This window comes from Nerophis ophidion, linkage group LG29 (genome assembly GCF_033978795.1).
Source record: "Nerophis ophidion isolate RoL-2023_Sa linkage group LG29, RoL_Noph_v1.0, whole genome shotgun sequence".
In the NCBI taxonomy this organism is placed as follows: Eukaryota; Metazoa; Chordata; class Actinopteri; order Syngnathiformes; family Syngnathidae; genus Nerophis; species Nerophis ophidion.
In genome coordinates this window covers 4,432,557-4,459,421 of record NC_084639.1, presented here as the reverse complement: position 1 = coordinate 4,459,421, position 26,865 = coordinate 4,432,557, and the positions used below count along the sequence as shown (strand labels likewise).

At 42.5% G+C, this 26,865-nt stretch overlaps 1 protein-coding gene across 2 annotated transcripts in view; it reads right to left on the bottom strand.

The window, feature by feature from the left end:
• tmem255a (transmembrane protein 255A) overlaps positions 1 to 26,529 on the bottom strand; it is a 32,880-nt gene extending 6,351 nt beyond the window's left edge. Inside the window, exons 1-9 of one of the 2 annotated variants that reach the window (XM_061891705.1) lie at positions 25,887 to 26,529; positions 13,268 to 13,410; positions 10,039 to 10,101; positions 7,549 to 7,638; positions 3,919 to 3,984; positions 3,757 to 3,845; positions 3,542 to 3,610; positions 1,978 to 2,140; positions 1,758 to 1,904 (exon numbers count right to left, since the gene is read on the bottom strand). In XM_061891705.1, coding sequence (XP_061747689.1) covers positions 1,758 to 1,904; positions 1,978 to 2,140; positions 3,542 to 3,610; positions 3,757 to 3,845; positions 3,919 to 3,984; positions 7,549 to 7,638; positions 10,039 to 10,101; positions 13,268 to 13,410; positions 25,887 to 25,944 — 888 coding nt within the window. In that variant the 5' untranslated portion in view covers positions 25,945 to 26,529. The remainder of the gene's footprint in view (positions 1 to 1,757; positions 1,905 to 1,977; positions 2,141 to 3,541; positions 3,611 to 3,756; positions 3,846 to 3,918; positions 3,985 to 7,548; positions 7,639 to 10,038; positions 10,102 to 13,267; positions 13,411 to 25,886) is intronic. The other variant, XM_061891706.1, reaches the window with a different exon arrangement.
• Positions 26,530 to 26,865: the final 336 nt, after the last annotated feature.

The following is a 26,865-nucleotide window of genomic DNA, read 5'->3' as shown; positions in this document are numbered from 1 at the left end:
ATGTTCAAACTCATAAACTTTATTTTATTTTTGCAAATAATAATTAGAATTTCATGGCTGCAACACGTGCCAAAGTAGTTGGGAAAGGGCATGTTCACCACTGTGTTACATCACCTTTTCTTTTAACAACACTCAAACGTTTGGGAACTGAGGAAACTAATTGTTGAAGCTTTAAAAGTGGAATTATTTCCCATTCTTGCTTGATTTACAGCTTAAGTTGTTCAGCAGTCCGGGGTCTATGTTGTCTTATTTTAGGCTTCAAAATTTTCAATGGGAGACAGGTCTGGACTACAGGTAGGCCAGTCTAGTACCCACACTCTTTTACTATGAAGCCATGCTGTTGTAACATGTAGTGTGGCATTATCTTGCTGAAATAAACAGGGGGGTCCATGATAACGTTGCTTGAATGGCAGTATATGTTGCTCCAAAACCTGTATGTATCTTTCAGCATTAATGGTGCCTTCACAGATGTGTAAGTTACCCATGCCTTGGGCACTAATGCACCCCCATACCATCACAGATGCTGGCTTTTGAACTTTGCGCCTATAACAATCCGGATGGTTCTTTTCCTCTTTGTTCCCGAGGACACAAATGTCCAGTTTCCAAAAACAATTAGAAATGTGGACTCGTCAGACCACAGAACACTTTTCCACTTTGCATCAGTCCATCTTGGATGATCTCTAGCCCAGAGAATCTGGCGGCGTTTCTGAATCTTGTTGATAAATGGCTTTCGCTTTGCATAGTAGAGCTTTAACTTGCACTTACAGATGTAGCGACAAACTGTATTTAGTGACAGTGGTTTTCTGAAGTGTTCCTGAGCCCATGTGGTGATATCCTTTAGAGATTGACGTCGTTTTTTTGATACAGTGCCGTTTGAGGGATCGAAGGTCACGGTGATTCAATGTTAGTTTCTGGCTATGCCGCTTACGTGCAGTGATTTCTCCAAATTCTCTGAACATTTTGATGATATTATGAAACGTTGTTCTTAAACTGTTTGACTATTTGCTCACGCAGTTGTGGACAAAGGGGTGTACCTCGCCCCATCCTTTCTTGTGAAAGACTGAGCATTTTTGGGAAGCTGTTTTTATACCCAATCATGGCATCCACATGTTCCCGATTAGCCTGCACACCTGTGGGATGTTCCAAATAAGTGTTTGATGAGCATTCCTCAACTTAATCAGTATTTATTGCCACCTTTCCCAACTTCTTTGTCACGTGTTGCTGGCATCAAATTCTAAAGTTAATGATTATTTGCAAAAAAAAAAAAAAGTATCAGTTTAAACAAGGAAACACCGGCTGTGTTTGTGATGCCAAAGGCAGCTGCAGTGCACCGCTTCCCACCTCCATCTTTCTACTTTGACTCCTCCATTATTAATTGAACAAATTGCAAAAGATTCAGCAACACAGATGTCCAGAATACTGTGTAATTATCCGATTAAAGCAGACTACTTATAGCTTGGATCGGCCTGGAAAAAAATGTCCGCTACAACCCGAGACGTCACGCGCAGGCGTCATCATACTGCGACGTTTTTAACAGGATACTTCGCGGGAAATTTAAAATTGCTATTTAGTAAACTAAACCGGCTGTACTGGCATGTGTTGCAATGTTAATATTTCTTCATTGATGTATAAACTATCAGACTGCGTGGTCGGTAGTAGCGGGTTTTAGTAGGCCTTTTAAAATGATGTGGCGGGCCAGATCTTATCGAATGACTGCAGGTGTTCCTAATGTATTGTCCAACAGGTGTGTCGGTTACCTGTGCGTCATAGGCAGAGTATGGCGGCAGGCAGGGGGCAGTGTTGTAGTAGGAGCTGGCGGAGCTGGTACGTGGTGCGGCCTCTGGGGCCACTGTGGCTGTGATGGCCTCTGGTTCAGAAGTACTCTCAGAGTTTTGAGAAGGTGCCTGACACATACAGTTAAAGAAAAAAAAAAAGGTGAATATCTGGCGATCCACGCGATGTTACTCAAGTTCCCACCATGTCTTTGAAGCCGCCCAGCACCGCAGCAGTGATGATGCCCAGGAAAAGAGCCACGATGTTGAGGATGGTGGCCGACCAGAGCAGGTGATAGAGGTGCACCACGTCCTGGCAGCTCTTCACGTCGGTGTACTCGTGGTAGCCCCCGACCACGTCCACACGGCTAGCCCAGTGGGCGGGACGGAGAGGAGCACAAACCGAAGTCAAGCCTCAAAAAACAGCAATGGTAAACGTTTATGTAAACCAGGGGTCACCAACGCGGTGCCCGCGGGCACCAGGTAGCCCGTAAGGACCAGATGAGTCGCCTGCTGGCCTGTTCTAAAAATAGCAGCACTTACCAGTGAGCTACCTCTATTTTTTACATTTTATTTATTTACTAGCAAGCTGGTCTCGCTTTGCTCGACATTTTTAATTCTGAGAGACAAAACTCAAATAGAATTTGAAAATCCAAGAAAATATTTTAAAGACTTGGTCTTCACTTGTTTAAATAAATTCATTTATTTTTTTACTTTGCTTCTAATTACTTCCAGAAAGACAATTTTACAGAAAAAATACAACCTTCAAAATGATTTAAGGATCTTTAAACACATATACCTTTTAAATTCCTTCCTCTTCTTTCCTGATAATTTAAATCAATGTTCAAGTAAAAATATATATTTTTTTGTAAAAAATAATAAATACATTATAATTTAATTCTTCATTTTAGCTTCTGTTTTTTCGATGAAGGATATTTGTGACATATTTCTTCTAACTTATTATGATTAAAATTCAAAAAAATTATTCTGGCAAATCTAGAAAATCTGTAGAATCAAATTTAAATCTTATTTCTAAGTCTTTTAAATTTATTTTAAAATTTTTGTTCTGGAAAATCTAGAAGAAATAATGATTCGTCTTTGTTAGAAATATAGCTTGGTCCAATTTGTTATATATTCTAACAAAGTGCAGATTGGATTTTAACCTATTTAAAACATGTCATAAAAATTCGAAAATGAATCTTAATCAGGAAAAATTACTAATGATGTTCCATAAATTGGTTTCATTTTTTTCAAAAAGATTTGAATTAGCTAGTTTTCTCTTCATATTTTTCGGTTGAATTTGAATTTTAAAGAGTCGAAATTGAAGATAAACTATGTTTCAAAATTTAATTTTCATTTTTTTCGTGTTTTCTCTTCTTATAAACCGTTCAATTAAGTGTTTTTTTCATCATTTATTCTCAACAAAAAACCTTCCGTCAAAGAAAAAAATATACACGACGGAATGACGGACTGAAATACCAATTGTTTTTATATATATAGATTAAGGTAAATTGAGCAAATTGGCTATTTCTGGCAATTTATTTAAGTGTGTATCAAACTGGTTGGAAGCCCTTCACATGAATCAGTACCCAAGAAGTAGCTCTTGGTTTCAAAAAGGTTGGTGACCCCTGATGTAAACCAAGTGGAGGTTGCACACACACACACACACACACACACACAGACGGCATGCAAAGAGAGGACACGCGCCTCTACGGTGGTATTGGAATTCTCAAGGCGGCCATGATAAGGTCTAGAAAATAAGGACCTACTTCCAAATCATTGACGATTTCTTAAACTTTTTCAAATCTCTACTCTGAAGTCCCATATGAGGATGCTCTCTGCAACAAAGGTTAAAAAAAAAATATATAAACATTCCTCGTCCGTTGATGACAGTTGTCCGACAAAAAGTGGCACACCCAAACAATGCACGCCGCACAAGCCGGGCCACCCGCTGCCGAAGTATTAATGACGGCGACCTACTCACTTGCCACAATTGTAGAGGTCGCAGCAGTAGCACGTGTTGCTCTTCACGCGCAGGTTACAGGACATGCGGGAGGGTGTCTGGCACGGCACCTGAGGATCACACCACTTCTTTACTCGCAGCACCGGAAATACTTTGAGCAACAAATAGGAATGTGTCGCTCACGTCTCGTTCGGAGGCAGTCTCGCTTGAGAGGTAGCCGCAGCGTCCTGCATACAGAGGCCTCAGGTCCTGCAGGGAGCGGTATTTTAGGGTCAATCAATGTTTATTTACATCGCCCTAAATCACGAGTGTCTTAAATGGCTGCACATTCTCCGTTCAGATCCCACACCAGGGCGAGGAAAAACTCAACCCAGTGGGATGACAATGAGAAACCTTGCAGAGGACCGCAGATGAGGGTGACCCCCCCCACCCCCCCACCCTCCCTTTCTCTCTCTTGGGAGACCGGTGCAATGGACGTCGAGTAGGTCTATGAATCAATGTTTATTTATCAGTCAATCAATCAATGTTTATTTATATAGCCCTAAATCACAAATGTCTCAAAGGACTGTACAAACCATTACGACTACGACATCCTCGGAAGAACCCACAAAAGGGCAAGGAAAACTCACAGCCAGTGAGCAGGGAGAATTCACATCCAGTGGAACGCCAGTGACAATGCTGACTATGAGAAACCTTATATAGCCCTAAATCACAAGTGTCTCAAAGGGCTGCACAAACCACAACGACATCCTCGGCACAGAGCCCACATAAGGGCAAGGAAAAACTCACACCCAGTTGGATGTCGGTGACAGTGACAATGATGACTCTGAGAAACCTTGGAGAGGACCGCATATGTGGGCAACCCCAACCCCCTAGGGGACCGAAAGCAATGGATGTCGAGCGGGTCTAACATGATATTGTGAAAGTCCAATCCATAGTCGATCCAACATAACGGTGAGAGTCCAGTCCAAAGTGGATCCAATATAGTAGCGAGAGTCCCGTCCATAGCGGAGCCAGCAGGAAACCATCCCAAGCGGAGGCGGATCAGCATCGCAGAGATGTCCCCAACCGATACACAGGCGAGCGGTCCATGCTGGGTCCCGACTCTGGAAAGCCCAGTATACTCTACCCTTTAAATAGACTCCCTTTTTAGACCTATTGATCTGCCGTTTCTTTTCTTTTTCTCCTATGTCCCACTCTCCCTTGTGGAGGGGGTCCGGTCCGATCCGGTGGCCATGTACTGCTTGCCTGTGTATCGGCTGGGGACATCTCTGCGCTGCTGATCCGCCTCCGCTTGGGATGGTTTCCTGCTGGCTACGCTGTGAACGGGACTCTCGCTGCTGTGTTGGATCCGCTCTGGACTGGACTCTCGCGACTGTGTTGGATCCATTATAGATTGAACTTTCACAGTATCATGTTAGACCCGCTCGACATCCATTGCTTTCCTCCTCTCCAAGGTTCTCATAGTCATCATTGTCACCGACGTCCCACTGGGTCATTATTGTCACCGATGTCCCACTGGGTGTGAGTTTTCCTTGCCCTTATGTGGGCCTACCGAGGATGTCGTAGTGGTTTGTGCAGCCCTTTGAGACACTAGTGATTTAGGGCTATATAAGTAAACATTGATTGATACTTCATCTATGGCCACCGGACCGGACCCCCTCCACAAGGGAGAGTGGGACATAGAAGAAAAAGAAAAAAAACAGCAGATCAACTGGTCTAAAAAGGGGGTTTATTTAAAGGCTAGAGTATACAAATGAGTTTTAAGGTGAGACTTAAATGCTTCTACTGAGGTAGCATCTCGAACTGTTACCAGGAGGGCGTTCCAGAGTACTGGAGCCCGAACGGAAAACGCTCTATAGCCCGCAGACTTTTTTGGGCTCTGGGAATCACTAATAAGCCGGAGTCCTTTGAACGCAGATTTCTTGCCGGGACATATGGTACAATACAATGGGCAAGATAGGATGGAGCTAGACCGTGTAGTATTTTATACGTAAGTAGTAAAACCTTAAAGTCACATCTTAAGTGCACAGGAAGCCAGTGCAGGTGAGCCAGTACAGGCGTAATGTGGTCAAACTTTCTTGTTCTTTTTCTCTTCTTATCATTGTCACTGTCACCGACATCCCACTGGGGTGAGTTTTTCCTTGCCCTTATGTGGGCTCTACCGAGGATGTCGTTGTGGTTTGTGCAGCCCTTTGAGACACTTGTTATTTAGGGCTATGTAAATAAACATTGATTGATTGATTGATAGACTGCCATCTACTGGTCACACTTTATATTACACCATGTACCAAATAAAATTGCTTCAAGGTCAGTAAGCAAAACCAGAATTATTCCTTACATTAGGCGCACTGTCGAGTTTGGGGAAAAAAAGGATATTAAGTGCGCCTTATAGCCTGGAAAATACAGTAAATTGATGATGTTCTCCAGTTCCTTCTATGAGCTTCATGGTTGTTAACTAGCGCAGTGGTCCCCAACCTTTTTTTTATCCGCGGACCGGTCAACGCTTAATAATTTGTCCCGCGGCCCGGGGGGGGGGGATCTTTTTTTCTTTTTTCTTTGTCATGAAAAAGGGACGTTTTTGTCATGAAAAAGGGAGGTTTTTTGTGGTTGGTGCACTAATTGTAAGGGTATATTGTGTTTTTTATGTTAATTTAATTAAAATTTTTTTTTTTTTTTTTTTTTTTTTAATAAAAATGAATAAAAAATTCTTCTGCGGCCCGGTACCAATCGGGCCACGGTCCAGTGGTTGGGGACCACTGAACTAGCGCTTCTGTCGTCGCCCACAAGAAGGTAGGAAGATCACTTTGTCTCAACCCTCAGATGACTAAATTTAGGCAAAAACACGACGCAGGCTAAAAGTATTGTTAAAATTGTCTTGCGGGGCGCACTTGGCCCACGGGCTGTAGTTTGGGCACTCCTGCCGATTGGGTCCATGGCGATGATGTCTGTTTTGTTTGATAAGCCGATTTACTGCCGTGTTACAGACACTACTTGGAAACAATTAAGGTAGCCAAATAAAGATTTACAAAATTGTTCTGTGTAAATAACTTATTTCACAACCTATACATGTGTGAAACTTATATACCGCTCTATAGTCCTGAAAATATGATATTATGACATACATTTGACATATCACTGCTAAAAAAAACAGGTGTAGTCTAGTGAGAAAATGTTGAAATGTTCATACTAATAACATAATGCAGGTTGTTATTTTTCCTTAAAAAAACTATCCATCCATCCCATCCATATTCTACCGCTTATTTCCTTTGGGGTGGCGGGGGGCGCTGGTGCCTATCTCAGCTACAATTGAGCGGAAGGTGGGTTACTTCCTGGACAAGTCGCCACCTCATCGCAGGGCCAACACAGATAGACAGACTTTATTTTCAAATAAATTATATTAAAATGGCTTTTGATTCTTCAGTGTGGAACAACGTTGGACGCTCCTGATTTTTAGTAAAATTGTTTTGGTCCTACGTACTATGTTGTCTTTTTTTTTTTTTCAGTCAACCATCATCACTGTATTTAATTAATAACCACTTATGGAAGTGATACCAAGAAACTCACTTTCCAACCATCTCATTTGGCTTTAGTGGTTAGCTAATGTCTGCTATGACGTGCATGAGGGAGAATGGCTCATGCCACAGATTTTCTTTGCAAGACTGCCATGTACTGCATGTTTAATTCACACAAGCTTGACTCCACTTTAATAAAGACCGGCACTGATTTTTCAGAAAATGCATTTCAAGCACACGTATCATTCATATCTGTTACATAAGTGCTTGGTGACTTGCACGATTCAGGTGTACTTACAATGTGCCTGGCTGCAAAAACTCCGTCGACAATAGCACAGCAAAATGCAGCCACCACTCCAAAGCTGATGAAGACAATAGAAGCCACGAGCTGGGAAGGGAACACAAAGCACAGCATCAGCTTTATCGCTCTAAAACGTTAATGTGAACTTGCACTTTCTGCACATGCATTGATTGAACTTAAGCCGCATGCTCAGTGTGATTTCAACCTCCCAACAATAAATTATAAGTAATTGAATAATTAAATTAAAAGTGCTGGCATTAACATCTGTGCCTGTAAGCAACCTTCAGATATATATATTTTTTTACATTATCTCCACAAAAAGCCTGTAGTTGCATTTAATAAAGTGTCATCATGAGGGGTTAACGTCCAGCATCTACCTTTGCATGAGCTTTAAAATATTGATTACATTTCCGAAGTTTGCAATCTTGTATTTGTATGGTTGTAATCAGAATAGAGGACAAGTAGTTCAGGCAGGTTTTAAGAATTTAAAATCACCAAAATAATCATACCTGTCATTTGCATTTGAATATATACAGATGAGGTGGTTCGGGCATCTGGTCAGGATGCCACCCGAACGCCTCCCTAGGGAGGTGTTTAGGGCACGTCCAACCGGTAGGAGGCCACGGGGAAGACCCAGGACACGTTGGGAAGACTATGTCTCCCGGCTGGCCTGGGAACGCCTCGGGATCCCCCGAGAAGAGCTAGACGAAGTGGCTGGGGAAAGGGAAGTCTGGGTTTCCCTGCTTAGGTTGTTGCCCCCGCGACCCGACCTCGGATAAGCGGAAGAAGATGGATGGATGGATGGATGGATGGGTCATTTCTAAGGAAAATTGTCAATGCGTGGACTTTGGGGTTTGTTTTTCCTGAATGCAAAGGAAAGTTGGCGCGGGCAAGGCGTGAAGTAAGGACATATTTATTAATTGCTATAAAAAAGGAACAAACGGCGCGCACACGGCGGAAGTACAAAAACCACACCCACAAAATGCCGAAGCAACAATTTCCAGATTTACACCGTATGAAAAAAAAATCAACAACAGAAGGAGATAACGTCCGCAGGAACCAACCACAGAACGAAGGACATACACTATTTGATTTCCTATTATGCAGCTCATTTTTACTTGAGAGTTTTTTAAATATCTTGTGTGACATCATGCACAAAAGTGCACTTTATTTGTTTTTAACTATTGTAGTGGCGTTCCGTACAAAAAGTGCACTTTAATTTAGTGTTGTTTTGATATGTCATCTTAGTGACATCATGCACAAAAGTGCACTCATAGCTTGTTTTGAAATGTCTCTGACAATCTTGCACTTTCTGTTTTGAAATGACATGAATGTTTGTGCCACTGCTTAATAACTGTTTAATAAATACACTTTTGCTAAATTGACTTAGTTGGGATTTCTCTCTCTGCATGAAAGTTTAAAATGAGCATATATGAAAGCAGTATGGCCAAGAATGTTTTTGTATAGACACATAGAATCATCATACTATTGTGATTATATTATTATATTAGGGACGGCGTGGCGCAGTGGGAGAGTGGCCGTGCGCAACCCGAGGGGCCCTGGTTCAAATCCCACCTAGTACCAACCTCGTCACGTCCGTTGTGTCCTGAGCAAGACACTTCACCCTTGCTCCTGATGGGTGCTAGTTGGCGCCTTGCATGGCAGCTCCCTCCATCAGTGTGTGAATGTGTGTGTGAATGGGTAAATGTGGAAGTAGTGTCAAAGCGCTTTGAGTACCTTGAAGGTAGAAAAGCGCTATACAAGTACAACCCATTTATCATTTATAGGTGAAATATCGCGATATATATCGTGTATCGTGACATGGCCTAAAAATATTGAGATATTAATAAAAGACCATATCGCCCAGCCCTACTTCAAAACATTATTATAGTTTAACAATAAAGTTGTTCTTGTAATAATTAGCCTGTAGCTTAGGCAAATACATGCGTTTGCTGTAATCAGTACATCTACTGCATTTATTACCAATGTCTATTAATTCAGGCTTGGCAAAAATAGAGAATAAATCATTGGCATCCTATGTATGTCTACGACCACGGCGCCAGCTACTACACAGGCAATAAAATAAACATCATTAAGTAGTTTTCATTGCAACTGGACCCTGAGGGTGTAAAGAAGTGGGTGTAAGCTGTCACTGCACGTGCTGACCGTGGCGCCTGCCTTCCAAACTTTGCTGCGTTGTTGGGAAAAGGTGCCACGGCCCAAAGTCATTCCTCATCTCAGCTCTGACAGCCTCGCTCATCTGCCCTTACATTCCAGCGTGGACATCTGGCCTGCTCCTCTTACACCCTGATTTCTATTTCCGGACGCATCCCACTTTTAGCTCTGGCACACAGCTCAAACCTCTGCGGACGCCGGCAGGCCTTGGCTCAGCCGGGTGTGGTGTCATCATCAAGTGCTGTAACCGTGACTTGCACATACTGTAGCTTTGATGACATAAGACAAGGTGACACCCAGCACAAAACCTACCATCTGCCTCTTGTTCTCTACCAAATGGGAGCCGATGATTCCCAGGAAAGAGCCAAAGCCCAGCTGGAAGCATAGAGAAAATAAAAGGCTGTTATTGCAATTTTAAACCGTCATCGTGATAAATCAAGAAGCTAAGTGCTTCCGTCATGCTCTGTTTGCAACATGATTATTATACACATGACTTTTATGGTGGGAAATTATTCAAAAAGACAATCTGTTTATTCAGTCGTGAAGGGAGATTTGTGAGACAAGAGCATGAACCTTTCAAAAAAAACTTTGCCCTGGTTTTTCTCTACCGTCTCAATTATTGTACGGCCAGACATTTCGCAGAAAAAACGAGTCCAGTGCCTAAATGAGGAATCCCACACGTTGGCGACTCAAAAACATCCCTAAAGGGGCCAAAAAACGTTGCAAATACTAGCACTTTATAATAAAGAAGATGAAAAACACGGTGTCAAGTCATGGACTATGGTGCGGTTTGTTTTCCTGTGGTGCAAATCGACTGGACCGGACATGGCATGAAGGTAATGACATATTTTATTATTAACTAAAAAAAAAAAGGAACTATCAAAATGAGCTCTCAGCAGAGGTTCAAAACTTAGATCTGAAAACAAAAACTCGCACAATGGCAGAACTATGGACAACAAAAACGAAAACACTTACTGTGACGTGAAAAGCATGAATCTATGGCAAGAAGTGAGCAATCAGGTATCAACGGTGTGTATATGGTGGTAGAGGCTGACTGCCTGGCAACTACAGGCTTTAATAGTGCTGTGATTATTGACAGGTGCGTGAGTCCAAACAAATGAGCCATGAATTGATTAACGTGGACCCCGACTTAAACAAGTTGAAAAACTTATTCGGGTGTTACCATTTAGTGGTCAATTGTACGGAATATGTACTGAACTGTGCAATCTACTAATAAAAGTATCAATCAATCAATCAAAGGTGAAACTAATGGTTGTCATGGAAACTAAAAAAACAGGGTGCGCAAAAACAAGAATTAATGGAGTCAAAAATAAAAGAGAACATAACTAAACAGAACATGATCACAAAGACATGATACACGGTGTAATCCAAGATAGTATGAAGGTGACCTCTTGTGCCCTCCCTCTCATTTGTCATTTCTATGTATTTTGCATCGTTTCTTACATGGGAAGCCATAATCATTACCTCTGTAATCGCCAGAGATTTGTTTGTCCGTCAGCCTTTCAGTTAGTTAGCAACATAAGTAAAACATTTATTGGCGGATTTTTGTGAACCTTTCATTTGAAAAGGCACCCGCTAAAGAATGAAGAGTGCTTGAAACTCCGAATGTCAACATCTCTGTTCGGTGCCACACCAACAAAATGCCGAGGCAACCATTTTCAGATCAACACCGTATGAAACAAATAGTCAACTACAGAAGGACATAACGTCCCCAGGAAACTACCACATAATTGAGAGTTATTAAAATATCTTGTGGGACATCATGCACAAAAGTGGACTTTATTTGTTTTAAACTATTGTAGTGGTGGTCCGCTCCCTGTATGATCAGTGTCAGAGCTTGGTCCGCATTGCTGGCAGTAAGTCAGACACGTTTCCAGTGAGGGTTGGACTCCGCCAAGGCTATTCTTTGTCACCGATTCTGTTCATAACTTTTATGGACAGAATTTCTAGGCGCAGCCAAGGCGTTGAGGGATTCCGCTTTGGTGGCCGCAGAATTAGGTCTCTGCTTTTTGCAGATGATGTGGTCCTGATGGCTTCATCTGACCGGGATCTTCAGCTCTCACTGGATCGGTTCGCAGCAGAGTGTGAAGCGACCGGAATGAGAATCAGCAACTCCAAGTCCGAGTCCATGGTTCTCGCCCGGAAAAAGGTGGAGTGCCATCACCGGGTTGGGGAGGAGACCCTGCCCTAAGCGGAGTTCTAGTAGCTAGGAGTCTTGTTCACGGGTGGGGGAAGAGTGGATCGTGAGATTGACAGACGGATCGGTGCGGCGTCTTCAGTAATGCAGACGTTCTATCGATCCGCTGTGGTGAAGAAGGAGCTGAGCCAGAAGGCAAAGATCTCAATTTACCGGTCCATCTACGTTCCCATCCTCACCTATGGTCATGAGCTTTGGGTCATGACCGAAAGAATAAGATCACGGGTACAAGCGGCCGAAATGAGTTTCCTCCGCCGTGTGGCGGGGCTCTCCCTTAGAGATAGGGTGAGAAGTTCTGCCATCCGGGAGGAACTCAAAGTAAAGCCACTGCTCCTCCACATCGAGAGAAGCCAGATGAGGTGGCTCGGGCATCTGGTCAGGATGCCACTCGAACGCCTTCCTAGGGAGGTGTTTAGGGCACGTCCAGCCGGTAGGAGGCCACGGACAAGACCCAGGACACGTTGGGAAGACTATGTTTCCCGGCTGGCCTGGGAACGCCTCGGGATCCCCCGGGAAGAGCTAGACGAAGTGGCTGGGGAGAGGGAAGTCTGGGCTTCCCTGCTTAGGCTGCTGCCCCCGCGACCCGACCTCGGATAAGCGGAATATGATGGATGGATGGATGGTAGTGGCGTTCTGTACAAAAAGTGCACTTTAATTCAGTGTTGTTTTGACATGTCATCTTAGTGACATCATGCACAAAAGTGCACTCATAGCTTGTTTTAAAATGTCTCTGAGAATCTTGCCCTTTCTGTTTGGAAATGACATTAATGTTTGTGCCACTGCTTTATAACTGTTTAATAAATACACTTTTAGTAGATTGACTTAGTTTTGATTTCTCTCTCTGCATGAACGTTTAAAATGAGCATATATTAATGCAGTATGAAGAAGAATGTTTTAATGTAGACACATAGAATCATCATGCTGCTGTGATTATATGTATCAAGTGTTCATTCAATGATAAGGCAAAATATGGAGATTTATATCGTGTATCGGCCTATAAGTATATTAAAAAAAGTCCTTATCGCCCAGCCCTACTTCAAAATACACAACGCCCGTGCAAATGCTGCAAAATGAATGAAGGGAGCTATTGAATTGTATGCCCACCAGTAAAAAAACGGAAGTGCAATCTAGTGCAGTGAAGAAAACACTTTTATGGGAAAGACTTCACCTCACTCAGCGCTTAATGACATTGATGCTGAATAATGAATGTGTTCCCCCCGGCCCCCGAGACCGTCAGTAATTGTGAGTGAAAAGAGCTTGCTTACTTCACGTCATACTGTGATGAGTGGCTATGTGGGTTGTGTGTCATTCAGTTCCACTCACAATGAGTCCCGGGTAGTAGCCGCCCACTGTGATGTTCTGCGTCCTGGTCGTCGCCGCCAGGCCGAAGATGAGTATGAGCACCGACACGATCAGCAGCATCACCGTGACGATGATGGATTTCCTCTTCCTCCGCTTAAAAGAACCTGGGAGCAGACGGGAACTTTCACACACAGGAGTTGTAACTCGAGACGATTAACTGCCTCTGACTTTGACATCCAATGTTTGGCGATTGGTTACAAAGCGCATTTATCTTCCTTAGCTCGCCCTTGACCTTTGCTGCACACGTCTTTAAAGCCATTACTGTGACACAGAACAACAGTTCCTGAAAGTTTGGACATTTGAAAGAGGAAGAGAGCTGAAATTGGACCTTGACTGCCGTCTTGAGTCGAATTTCAATCAAAATCGATAGGACCAACATGCAGTAAAGCTTGAATTGATACTGGAAACTGGCATAGCTATTCAACTGGCGACCCAGGAGCCCAATCTGGCCCAGGTTTGACACCAGACCGTCCTCCGAGTTTAGTTCAAAAAACCTGGAGGAGACCAACAGTTTTGCAAACTTCTAAAAACACTAGAGCGCGGTCATATGGAGGATCTTTGACTAACTTTTTGGGAGTAGATCCCCTAAAAACAACAGAGCGCTTCTGTTGTATGGACAAAGTAATTTTGGTTTTCCAATTTATTAATGCTGACAAAATAGACAAAAATCAAATGTCCACTGCAGAGGATGCTGGTTCTCAGGAATATAGTGAAGTGAAGTGAAGTGAATTACAGTGGGGCAAAAAAGTATTTAGTCAGCCAGCGATTGTGCAAGTTCTCCCACTTAAAATGATGACAGAGGTCTGTAATTTTCATCATAGGTACACTTCAACTGCGAGAGACAGAATGTGGAAAAAAAATCCAGGAATTCACATTGTAGGAATTTTAAAGATTTTAGTTGTAAATTATGCTGGAAAATAAGTATTTGGTCAACCATTCAAAACTCTCACTGATGGAAGGAGGTTTTGGCTCAAAATCTCACGATACATGGCCCCATTCATTCTTTCCTTAACACGGATCAATCGTCCTGTCCCCTTAGCAGAAAAACAGCCCCAAAGCATGATGTTTCCACCACCATGCTTCACAGTAGGTGTGGTGTTCTTGGGATGCAACTCAGTATTCTTCTTCTTTCAAACACGACGGGTTGAGTTTATGTCAAAATGGATACATGGATGATACAGGAGAGGATTGGGAGAATGTCATGTGGTCAGGTGAAACCAAAATAGAACTTTTTGGGCAACGGATCATGACAATAAGTATTTGTTAGGGGTGAATCAAAATGTGAGTTTTCAGTCCAGCCTTTTACAAATATACCCACTCCTATATTCAAATTGTGTCAACTTCTATCACTTAATCACTCTTTTGACCAACATACACACGTTAAGTCAAAAATCCCCTCTCGCCGTCTGACAACAACATCGATATCCAAAGCCACAACTACCAACCACAGGGCATTTAGCCCTGATAGCAAACCTGATTAGAAGTAACTTCATTATGTCATCGACATCTAACTGACTACGAGTCTGGCTGCTTTTGAAAAACGCATAAGTAAGGGAGGTGTCCCCAACTGTCCATTAGTGGGAATACATTTTAGCAGGAAAATTGCTCGAGCAGGGGTCTTCAACCTGATTTTGACTGAACTCTGCAGCTGTTTCGGTTCAATCGTGAACGCTACGCGGACCTGTGTAAAATGACAGCAAAACAGCAGAAGAAATGACAAATAAATAAATACATTTGGCAGAATATAAAAACAGCTTGGGGTGCATGATAAATGTATGACCGATAATTATTTAGTATGAGGAATTATGACATCCCACCAATACATCTGATAACATTAGAAATAGTTCAGAAAATGTATTAAAAAAACAACAACAAAAAACGCTTCAATGAAGCAAGATTATACGTTCTGTAAGTGATGGCGGGTTAGGGTGAGAAAATCAAGCGCTCTATTTCTCATACTTGCCGTGCTGTATAACTTCACCTGAGCTGATTGTAAACCAACATGGTGTACATTAGGGCTGGGCTGAAGACAGTATCACAAAATGAGTGTTTTATATCGGTCAATATCAATAAATGTTTATATTTTTAAGATCTATCAAAAATAAGGAATTGGAGAAAAAAAATATTGCTCTGATTCAGCTATCAAGGCAGAAAGGAAATGTCAACACACGCAATGAGAACACTGAAACAATGTAAACACAATTGTAAACTCACAATCTCACGGCGCGGACTCGAACCTGCTTCCCACACCTCCGCCGGCCGCACCCTCAGACACGCCCCTGCTCGGGCTGAGCGCAGCATGCCCACGCAGCAAAAAACCTGCAGACAATCACTAATCAGCGCACCTGGGCCTGATGACAGACAGCGACATAGAGACCAGCGGACCCGAGGAACCTTTGCCAGAACGTCGCTCATCTTCCCAGTATACATCACGTCTGGCATTCCCTCCCCTTTGCTTTGCTCGCCTTCTCTGTGCTCTCTCCGTGTCTCCCTTGTTCATGTCCCTTGTGTCTCCCGCAGTGACTTCCCAGTCATCCGTGATCGTGTTTTGCCTCTCGACATCCATCCGGATTCCTGACTGCCTTCCTTGATCCTCGACCCCTCCTCGGACACGGACTACGCTGCCTCACTCCTATCCTCGACCCCTTGCCTGTTTACGGACTGCCTCTTCGCCTTGCCCCCTTCCCCCTGTTTCTACGAAGGATACATCCGACACTCACAGACAAAAACCCCTGGTAACATTTACACTATTAATTATACACATAGCCTACACCCATTCACTTAGGGTAGCATACACACACCACGTAATCATCAAAAAGTTTAAATAAAACTTGTAAACCGCAGTTCTGTCCTGGTTGTCGCCTCCTTCCCTTCACTGTACACGACAAAGCTCTCAAAATGAAGGTGCAAAAATAAGGAATACGTAAGAAATGCTTAATAAAGTGTAACAAAATAGTGCAAAGTGGAAACATAGAGGAACCTGAGAACTATTTTCTGCAGGTTTAGTACCAGGAAGTTACAGCTGTGCTCTAAAGGCTGTGCACAGCTAAGGTAGTGTGGTATTACCGTCTTAGGCCCCTCCTACTCAGTGGCCTAGTCATACCAAAGACTATAAAAATGGGACCCATTACCTTCCTGCTTGGCACTCAGCATTAAGGGTTGGAATTGGGGGTTAAATCACCAGAAATTATTCCAGGGTGTGGCCACCGCTGCTGCCCACTGCTCCCCTCACCTCCCAGGGGGTGAACAAGGGGATGGGTCAAAAGCAGAGGACAAATTTCACCACATCTAGTGTGTGTGTGAGACAATCATTGGTATTTTAACTTAACTTAACTTTAACTTCTACACTAAGATTATCCACGCCACTTAAGCTTATCCTTGTCCACACAAACACACACAATGTTACTGTTTAAGACCCCCTCCCTCTTCCGTCGCAACCTGACCTAGTAAGCACCTCTGACCTGGAAGTGTATTCTTACCCTGTGTTTCAATGTAGCCTATTGCCACAATTCTTTTACCAGCAATCCTTGTTTGCCTCAGCATCAGCAGCTGTTAGACTGGCCCTGTTGTAGTAAATCACACCTGAGCCATCATACATGAATCATATCTTTAATGGACGTGTGAAAGTAAACAATGTGATAATGAACATTTTACAACAATCGATATAGGGATCTAGACATCTGGTCAGGAAACTGTGCTTGTAGGCTGAAACTGCCGGTCGTACTTGACGGCTGCAACAACTTCATGGCTTCACAGTATTTATGGAGCACGAAACTAGACATTGAGTAATCGCTCGACATACATCACGGACAATAACTGATAGTCTGCTTTGCCAGTCCAAATACATATGCTGTTTTTCGTAGTGGCACGACACACCCGTTGACAAACATATCCCACCAGGCTGCCGTTCTTCCAGGCCTCATCCAAAACCATCGCTCAACTGCTATGTTGCCGTCTGAGATGTGTTGTAATCGAAATAGCTATAATCGTGCGTTTCGATACCGCTTGTTATGACCCTGGCTGTGGCGCGTTGTTTCTGACGTCACTTCCTGTGTCAGGCTCTGTTTTTCTGGCGTCACGTCCTCTCCAAACTCAGTTTGTAAACGATCAATGAGTCCATACAAAGCTGGAGATTAAAAAAATACACGGTGTACTTACCCGTGTAAAAAAATCATCCAAGGAGGGGAACCTTAAACGATGGGTTAGTGTGGCTGAGACGAGGCTAAGCTTAAATAATTAGACAGGGCCTTAGTGGTGACGAGTGCCTTGTATCATTTCCATACGTAATATGTACTGTACTGTGCAACCTACTGATAAAAGCTTCAATCAATCAATCAAAACCACACTGGTCCCACTATGGTTCGTTTTGAAAAGTCCAAAAAACGGCCATACAGTCCAGGTGACTTTTCCTGTTCCTTTTCCAATTTCGTTGCTCTCTGCAGCACTCATTTTTACCTTCTCTTCTAACTCAACAATTAATGGCGAAACAACAAGATGGCGCAATCAAATTGATAGTTGGTACTGTTACCTGATTGGCTGTTAGCGTGCCACGCCCACTGATCAGTGATCACTTCCTGTGTTTTGTAGTTACCAAAGAGCGAGTGCCTTTGTTCATGCAACCAACCTTGCTTTGCAACATCCGGTTTCTTCCAACAACAAAAAATAAAAAATACAATTATCAAATTAGGGCTGGGCGATATATGGATATACTCAATATATCACGGTTTTGTCGCTGTACAATATAGAAAATGACTATATCGTGATATTCGAGTATATGTTCTCACACAGTTGCTTTTAGCTGCGGTCATAACACTGCATGCGTTTCCCAGTCTTTCTTGTCTCTCCTTCTCACAGAGACATAAAACAAGCGCACCTTCTTACATACGTTACATACGTATACGCCCTCGCGAAGCAGAGAGGTAGCGGCATGGGTGATGTTAGCTGTGGTGCTAATGGTGCGTTGCGAATGGTAATCGAGAGAAAGAAGATGCCAATCTGGTAACAAATGAAGGAAAAATGTATTCCCAAGTGAAAAAGCACAAGGTCCATCGTCTGGCGGTGGTTTGGCTTCAAGAGGGAAGATGTTGAGCATTTATGCGGCAAAAGCGTTGCTACAAAAAGTAGCAGCACTGCTATTTGATGTCCTATTATGCAGCTCATTTTTATTTGACACTTATTGAAATATCTTGTGTGACATCATGCACAAAAGTGTACCTTATTTGTTTCAAACTATTATAGTGGCGTTCTGTACAAAAAGTGCACTTTAATTTAGTGTTGTTTTTATGTCATCTTCGTGACATAACGCACAAAAGTGCACTCATAGCTTGTTTTAAAATGTCTCTGACAATCTTGCACTTTCTGTTTTGAAATAACATGAATGTTTGTGCCACTGCTTAATAACTGTTTAATAAATACAGTTTTGCTAAATTGACTTACTTTGGAATTCCATCTCTGCATGAAAGTTTACAATGAGCATATATTAATGCAGTATGAACAATAATGTTTTAATGTAGACACATAGAATCATCATACTGCTGTGATTATATGCATCAAGTGTTCATTCAAGTCTAAGGCAAATTATCGCGATATATATCGTGTATCGTGACATGGCCCAAAAATATTGAGATATTAATAAAAGGCCATATCGCCCAGCCCCATATTTAATTCATGTTTATTGATACTGATTACGTGTCTATCGCGACATATATATATATATATATATATATATATATATATATATATATATATATATGTCTTAATTAGATTATCCAGAGAATAGTGCTCTATACCGTGGTAGAGCGCAATATATGTATGTGTGGGAAAAATCACAAGACTACTTCATCTCATTTAATGCCCGAGGGGGCGGTGGCAGCGGCGGCGATGACCAAGAAGAACGCGGGGTTGGAATATAATTACAACACTTTATATACATATTTATATAATATTTACATATTTATGTAATATGTAACTACAAGCTCCATTCACAGACAGTCCCATTGCTTTTATGAGCGGTCAAGCGAGTCAAAAGCCGAAAAATAAATAAATAAATTAAAAAAAAAAAAAAAAAAAAAATATATATATATATATATATATATATATATATATGTTTTTTTATGTGTAATTTTTATTCTTTTTATTTGTGGCGGCCGTAATTCTTTCGTGGCGAGCCGCCACAAATAAATCAATGTGTGGGAAACCCTGTATATATATATATATATATATATATATATATATATATATATATATATATATATATATATATATATATTTATTCCATCCACCCATTGCCTAGGGCTCATTCCCTTATATTAACATGGTTTATTTGCCCAGCCAAAGCATCAATCTAGTGGGACTTTTTAACCCGTTTCAGAGGAATACATTTCACAAGCCATTTACACCAAATGTTCTGCAAACATTCCGCGAGGACGTAAACATCATTACCCTTCAACACATCAAATCTTATCAGCCCCCAGAAACGCCATAGCTAGCTGCAAAGAAAGGCCAGAGGGCTTTTTCTATCGCCGCAGCGTTTGAAAAGTGCAAAGCGTTTGCCAGAGACGACACGTGGGTTAAAGTGGTTTGTAATTCAATCAAGGAAATGATGGCTGTTGACCACCCGCCCTTTGCCATTCTGGAGGATACTGGCATTTGTTAAGACAAATCAACAGGTACAGTTGGTGAAATCCACCATTCCTACCTTCAGGAGTGCAGAAACATCAGTTAGAACTGCATTAAAAAATATATAGAGATAAATAAGTTATTGGTATCAGGTTTGAGAAGCAAGAATTGACTTAAAAAAAAAAAGCATCATTAAAAATAACCAATGCATTAACCCAGCATATGGCATGTCGGTCTGAGTATTACGTCACGTCATTTGTCACAAAAGGTGCCCAATCAAGTCCATACTACATGCATATATTTTGGTCCAAAATACCAGTGTAAACACAAAATTAACTGCACCAAAGTGTGCACCTAGTATCTCTTTTTAGTCTGAACACTATTTCAAAGGGCGTCCTCCTACTCCTTTTTGGTCATGTTGAACTGTGCAAACGTGATGTACTTAAATGCAACTTGGTGAGGCATGTTTGAAATAATCTTAAACTGTGTTTTTTCAAACATAGGCCGGCAAAAAAAAATTATGTTTTTCAGCTGCGGTCCATATGGGTTGCAGTGGTACTCAGTAGTAATACACTTCTCCACCACTTCTGGCAGTAATGACAATCCCAAACAAATAGAAGAAGTCTGGAGTTAAAGTCATAGAGAAGTTTCTTAATGGGGAAGTACACCTTTTTGGAATTTTGCCTATCGTTCACAATCATTATGAAATACGTGACAAGGATGTATTTTTTTTAATGTATTCTAACTTGTAATTAAACGTAGATATTATTAATCTTTTTTTGAAATAGGGACAGATACAAAAAAGATAGACATCTGAAACAGTTATCCAATGTATGCATCAAAGTCTTTGTAGCTGAAGCTAATTTACAACACTTGTCCCCAACAACAACACAGATCCAAATTCATTAAAATAGGAAAATAAAAATAATAAGGCAAAAATGAGTCGAAAAAAATGATAATAAAAAATAATACAAAGTGCAAACTAGATAAAAGTCAATAATAATAATAACAACACAAAGTGCAGACTAGATAAAAACCAATTAGTAAAAACTAAACATGGGAACACGTTTGCTGCTCAACTTTTCAAAGTGTCAGGTAAAGAGTTCCATAGTTGTGGTACTTTTATTGAAAAGGCAGTCTGGGCAAACGATGTACTACGGAATGGAACGCAACAGTTGCCTTTTGACATTGCTCTGGTGGTAGATCTGGTACCACTTTGCCAGAGGGAGGTCCTCTATTCCGCCCACAAAACCCAATAAAAAAACATCCAAAAAGTGCCAAAAATACATTTTGTGACTTGAAAATTAACCAAGTATTAGCGATATTATTATAAATGTTAACGCAGACAAACTTTATATAGCGGCGCCGTGATCACAAAATTGTGTGCCTTTCTTCAACATCATCAACTAAAGAGTTGCTTCCTCGTTTCCTTGCTCGTCAAACATTATTGTAGAAGAGAAATCATGCCTTTCACCTGGATAATAGAAGAATGAGGATATATTCTGACAAGTTGGTAAACTTACACAGCTAATGTAGACCCGGGATTGTCAAAAACGACACGATAAGACGCTTGGTTCCACCCCACTTTACTTAGCAAGGATAATGAGTCTTTTTGCATCTAAATGGGAATATATGATCATCCGAGCAGTCTGCTTCCTAATGACAGCATTCTGTTTTTGTTTACTTTACAGCCAGTTCAGTTTTAGTCTCGTTTTGCATAGCTATCCATAAGCTTCAATGCCTTTTCTTAGCGGTATTTGCCTCATGTTAATTTTGGTTTAAGCATTAGATACCTTTTTACCTGCACGCTGCCTCCCGCTATCTTCTGCATATTGTGATCATGACAAACCATGTTCCCGACATCCACAATGCAATTAGCTACCTGCTGCAACCTACTGATATGGAAGAGTATTACACAGTTACTCTGCCGAGCTCTAGAAAGCACAGACACTCAACAACAGCACATTATTTGCGGATTATAATTACTGGTTTGCAAAAAATATTTTTAACTTAATTAGGTGAAATTACATAATCTCCCACGCCACACCAGACTGTATCTCACGGCACACCTTTGTGCTGAGGCACAGTGGTTAAAAAACACTGCTTTAATTCACAGGATCGTTGCAATTTTCAGGACTCTACTTCAAGAAATGCTGGTCAACAATCCTCTATTTGACAGGATCACTACCGCTAAAAATGGTAATCAAAGATCCTCTATAGAACAGAGGCGATCTGCTTTTATAAGGACCTATTGCAAAAACACAAGTCAAAGATCCTCCATTTGACTTATTACTTATAAATAATTTGTATAGTTCCATTGACATGAGCTAGAATGACTTCCTCCCTAACTCACAACTTCCACTGCCACCACCATGAACAAAAGGTAAATTTGCTTGAAATAAAAAAATAATAATCTTATTGAAACTATAAACATTTTTTGACCGACTTGAGCCATTTGATACTGAAAATTAAAATAAAAAATACACTGAAATTATAATAATAAATGTGTTAATCAGCAACATTTCCTCGGCAGCACAATATATCAAATAATTTAACTTACAAAACAAAACAAAAATGCAACAATATGTGCTTTTTTTAATAAATCAAAATGAGGAAGTCAGAATTATTGGCTACAATGGTCACATTTTGCAGTGCACAGTTAGTCAGAGCATGATACTGCATGGTAAAACATGACGCAAGGATCCTTTTTGACAAAAAATAAATACATTTACAGCCAAAATGCTAGTCAAAAATCCTCTTTAGTACAGAGGCACTCTCCTGTTTATAGGGAACTATTGCAAAAACGCAAGTTAAAGGTTCTCTAATTCCGTGTTTTTCAACCTTTTTTGAGCCAAGGCACATTTTATTCATTGAAAAAATCCAGAGGTATACCGCCAGCAGAAATCATTAAAAAATGAAACTCAGCAGCAGTAAAAAGTCGTTGTCGCAATTGTTGGATATGACTTTAAACCATAACCAAGCATGCATCACTACAGCTCTTGTCTCAAAGTAGCTTTACTGTCACCACCTGTCACATCACACCCTGACTTATTTTGAGTTTTTTGCTGTTTTCCTTTGTGTAGTGTTTTACTTCTTGTCTTGCTCTCCTATCTTGGTGGTTTTTCCTGTTTTGTTGGTGTTTTCCTGCAGCAGTTTCATGTCTTCCTTTGAGCGCTATTCCCCGATCTGCTTTGTTGTAGCAATCAAGACTATTTAAGTTGTTGCTATCCTTCTTTGTGGGGACATTGTTGATTGTCATGTCTTGTACGGATGTACTTTTTGGACGCCGTCTTTGCTGTCGTCCAGCATTCTGTTTTTGTTTACTTTGTAACCAGTTAGGTTTTAGTTTTGTTCTGCATAGCCTTCCCTAAGCTACAATGCCTTTTCATAAAAGGCACTCACCTTTTGTTTATTTTTGGTTTAAGCATTAGATACGACAACAAACCCTCGTCGTCTCACACATCGTGTTCCTGACATCTACAAAGCAATTAGCTACCGGCTCCAACATATTGATATAGAAGAGTATAACACAGTTACGCTGCCAAGTTCTAGACATCACCGACACTCAACAACGGCACATAATTTGCAAACTATAATTACTTGTTTGCAAAATTTTTTTTTTACCCCAAATAGGTGAAATGACATAATATCCCACGGCACACCAGACTGTATCCGTGCCGCGGCACAGTGGTTGAAAAACACTGCTCTAATTGACAGGATCGCTGCAGTTTTCAGGACGCCATCGCAAAAAATGCTGGTCAACAATCCTCTATTTGACAGGATCACTGCTGTTTTTAAAATTATACCGCTAAAAATGGTAGTCAAAGATCCTGTATAGAACAGAGGCGCTCTGCTATTTCTAAGGACCTATTGCAAAAACACAAGTCAAAGATCCTCTGTTAGACTTCCATCCATTTCCTACCGCTTGTCCCTTTTGAGGTCGCGGGAGGTGCTGGAGCCTATCTCAGCTGGACTCGGGCGGAAGGCGGGGTACGCTCTGTTTGACTTATTAGTTACAAAATAATTAGTATAGTTCTATTGACATGAGCTAGAATGACTTCCTCCCAAACTCGCAACTTCCACTGTCACCGACCTGAGCAAAAGTGAACTATTTTTGTTGCGCAAACAACAATAACTCACCTCTACGGGTACTGTCATGCACCACTTTAGATGTTTGGCATTTAGCTGGTGCTGTTGGACACGTTTCCAATGAAGGTTGGACTCCGCCAAGGCTGCCCTTTGTCACAGATTCTGTTCATAACTTTTATGGACAGAATTTCTAGACGCAGTCAAGGCGTTGAGAGGTTCTGGTTTGGTGGCTGCGGGATTAGGTCTCTGCTTTTTGCAGATGATGTGGTCCTGATGGTTTCATCTGGCCGGGATCTTCAGCTCTCACTGGATCGGTTCGCAGCCGAGTGTGAAGCGACCGGAATGAGAATCAGCACCTCCAAGTCCGAGTCCATGGTTCTCGCCCGGAAAAGGGTGGAGTGCCATCTCCGGGTTGGGGAGGAGACCCTGCCCCAAGTGGAGGAGTTCAAGTAGCTAGGAGTTTTGTTCACGAGTGGGGGAAGAGTGGATCGTGAGATGGACAGGCGGATCGGTGCGGCGTCTTCAATAATGCAGACGTTGTACCGATCCGTTGTGGTGAAGAAGGAGCTGAGCCGGAAGGCAAAGCTCTCAATTTACCGGTCGATCTACGTTCCCATCCTCACCTATGGTCATGAGCTTTGGGTCATGACCGAAAGGATAAGATCACGGGTACAAGCGGCTGAAATGAGTTTCCTCCGCCGGGTGGCGGGACTCTCCCTTAGAGATAGGGTGAGAAGCTCTGCCATCCGGGAGGAACTCAAAGTAAAGCCGCTGCTCCTCCACATCGAGAGGAGCCAGATGGGCTGAGGAGGAGACCCTGCCCCAAGTGGAGGAGTTCAAATACCTCGGAGTCTTGTTCACGAGTGAGGGAAGAGAGGATCATGAGATCGACAGGCGAATTGGTGCGGCGTCTTCAGTAATGTGGACGTTGTACCGATCCGTTGTGGCGAAGAAGGAGCTGAGCCGGAAGGCAAAGCTCTCAATTTACGGGCTGGGGAGGAGACCTTGCCCCAAGTGGAGGAGTTCACGTACCTAGGAGTCTTGTTCACGAGTGGGGGGAGAGTGGATGGTGAGATCGACAGGCGAATCGGTGGGGTGTCTACAGTAATGCGGATGTTGTACCAATCCGTTGTGGTAAAGAAGGAGCTGAGCCGGAAGGCAAAGCTCTCAATTTACCGGTCGATCTACGCTCCCATCCTCACCTATGGTCATGAGCTTTGGGTCACGACCGAAAGGACAAGATCACGGGTACAAGCGGACGAAATGAGTTTCCTCCGGCCTTAGAGATAGGGTGAGAAGCTCTGCCACTAGGGAGGAAACCAAAGCAAAGCCGCTGTTCCTCCACATGGAGAGGAGCCAGATGAGGTGGTTCGGGCATCTGGTCAGGATGCCACCCGAACGCCTCCCTAGTGAGGTGTTTAGGACACGTCCAACCGGTAGGAGGCCACAGGGAAGACCCAGGACACGTTGGGAAGACTATGTCTCCCGGCTGGCCTGGGAACACCTCGGGATTCCCCCGGGAAGAGCTAGACGAAGTGGCTGGGGAGAGGGAAGTCTGGGCTTCCCTGCTTAGGCTGCTGCCCCCGCGACCCGACCTCGGATAAGCTGAAGAAGATGGATGCACGATGGTGCTGTTGGAGCATCCAGCAAACAAAGAAGCTGAGCCTGCACCTGCAATGAAGTGCTGCAGTATGGATGGAGCTAAAAAAAATATGTGTTGTAACACCTTTTTTTTTTTTTTTAATCGCTTTAAAAAAACAAAACAAAAAACTCCGCCTTTGTGTTTTAGCTAATACCATAGCTTCAAACCCAACCGGCGGAGAGGCATGATTTACACACACCGGTGACCTTGCACACACACACTCACACTTACCGATGCTGGTCTCGGAGAGAGTCAGCCCACTGGATTGGAGGCTCGGTGCGGGGGGCATGGCTCGGCTATGGAGGATGGATGGATGGATCGCACCGCTTGTAAATGAAGCAGACAGCGTGACGACGTATTCGCTGTAAATCTTTCACCTGGCTGTCCGTAGTCATTGAATGAGATGATTAAGCGTCCGACCGACCACCGCAGCGACGTCCCCTCCGCTTCCACCTTCCCCCGCCGTTCCACTCACATATGCCCGCGTCTGCTCGCACGCCCGTCGGTCTCCGTCCTGGTCGTGTGTCGGTCTGGGCAGTGGTGGGGTCGCGGCGGCTGCAGGGCTCTGTGTGCGCATGTCATACAGTCGGTGAAAAAAAAAGAACACACGCAAATTTACACAATACTTAAAATATTCATAGCGGTTATATAACTATAAAGACAGCTTAAGTCATTTAAACCTGGTTGTTACTAGTTAGCACTATAGCATATCCATGATATCACAGAGAACATTATTTACACAACCACCCATAAAATATTTGTTCAGCCACTCGCAAATGATTTAAAAACGTTCTTGATTTCGCCTCAAATTTAGAAAAATTTAGAACATTTAACATCCACGAAAATAGTCCGAGTTACATCAGGCGCCATTTTGTACAATTAAGCTAGCATCAACAACTAATGCTAATTAAAGAAATACCATACAGCAGAGGTGGGACCAAGTCAATGTTTGCCAAGTAAGTCTCAGGTCAAGAATGAAAAGTCTCAAGTCAAGTCCCAAGTCCTGCATTTTGAGTTTCAAATCCTTTGAAGTCCTTCTAACCCAGTGGTTCTTAACCTGGGTTCGATAGTGGTTCTGTGAGGGGTTCGGCGGATGTCAAACCCATCCATTTATCCATCCATTTTCTACTGCTTATTCCCTTTTGTGGTCGCGGGGGGCGCTGGCGCCTATCTCAGCTACAATTGGGCGGAAGGCGGTGTACACCCTGGA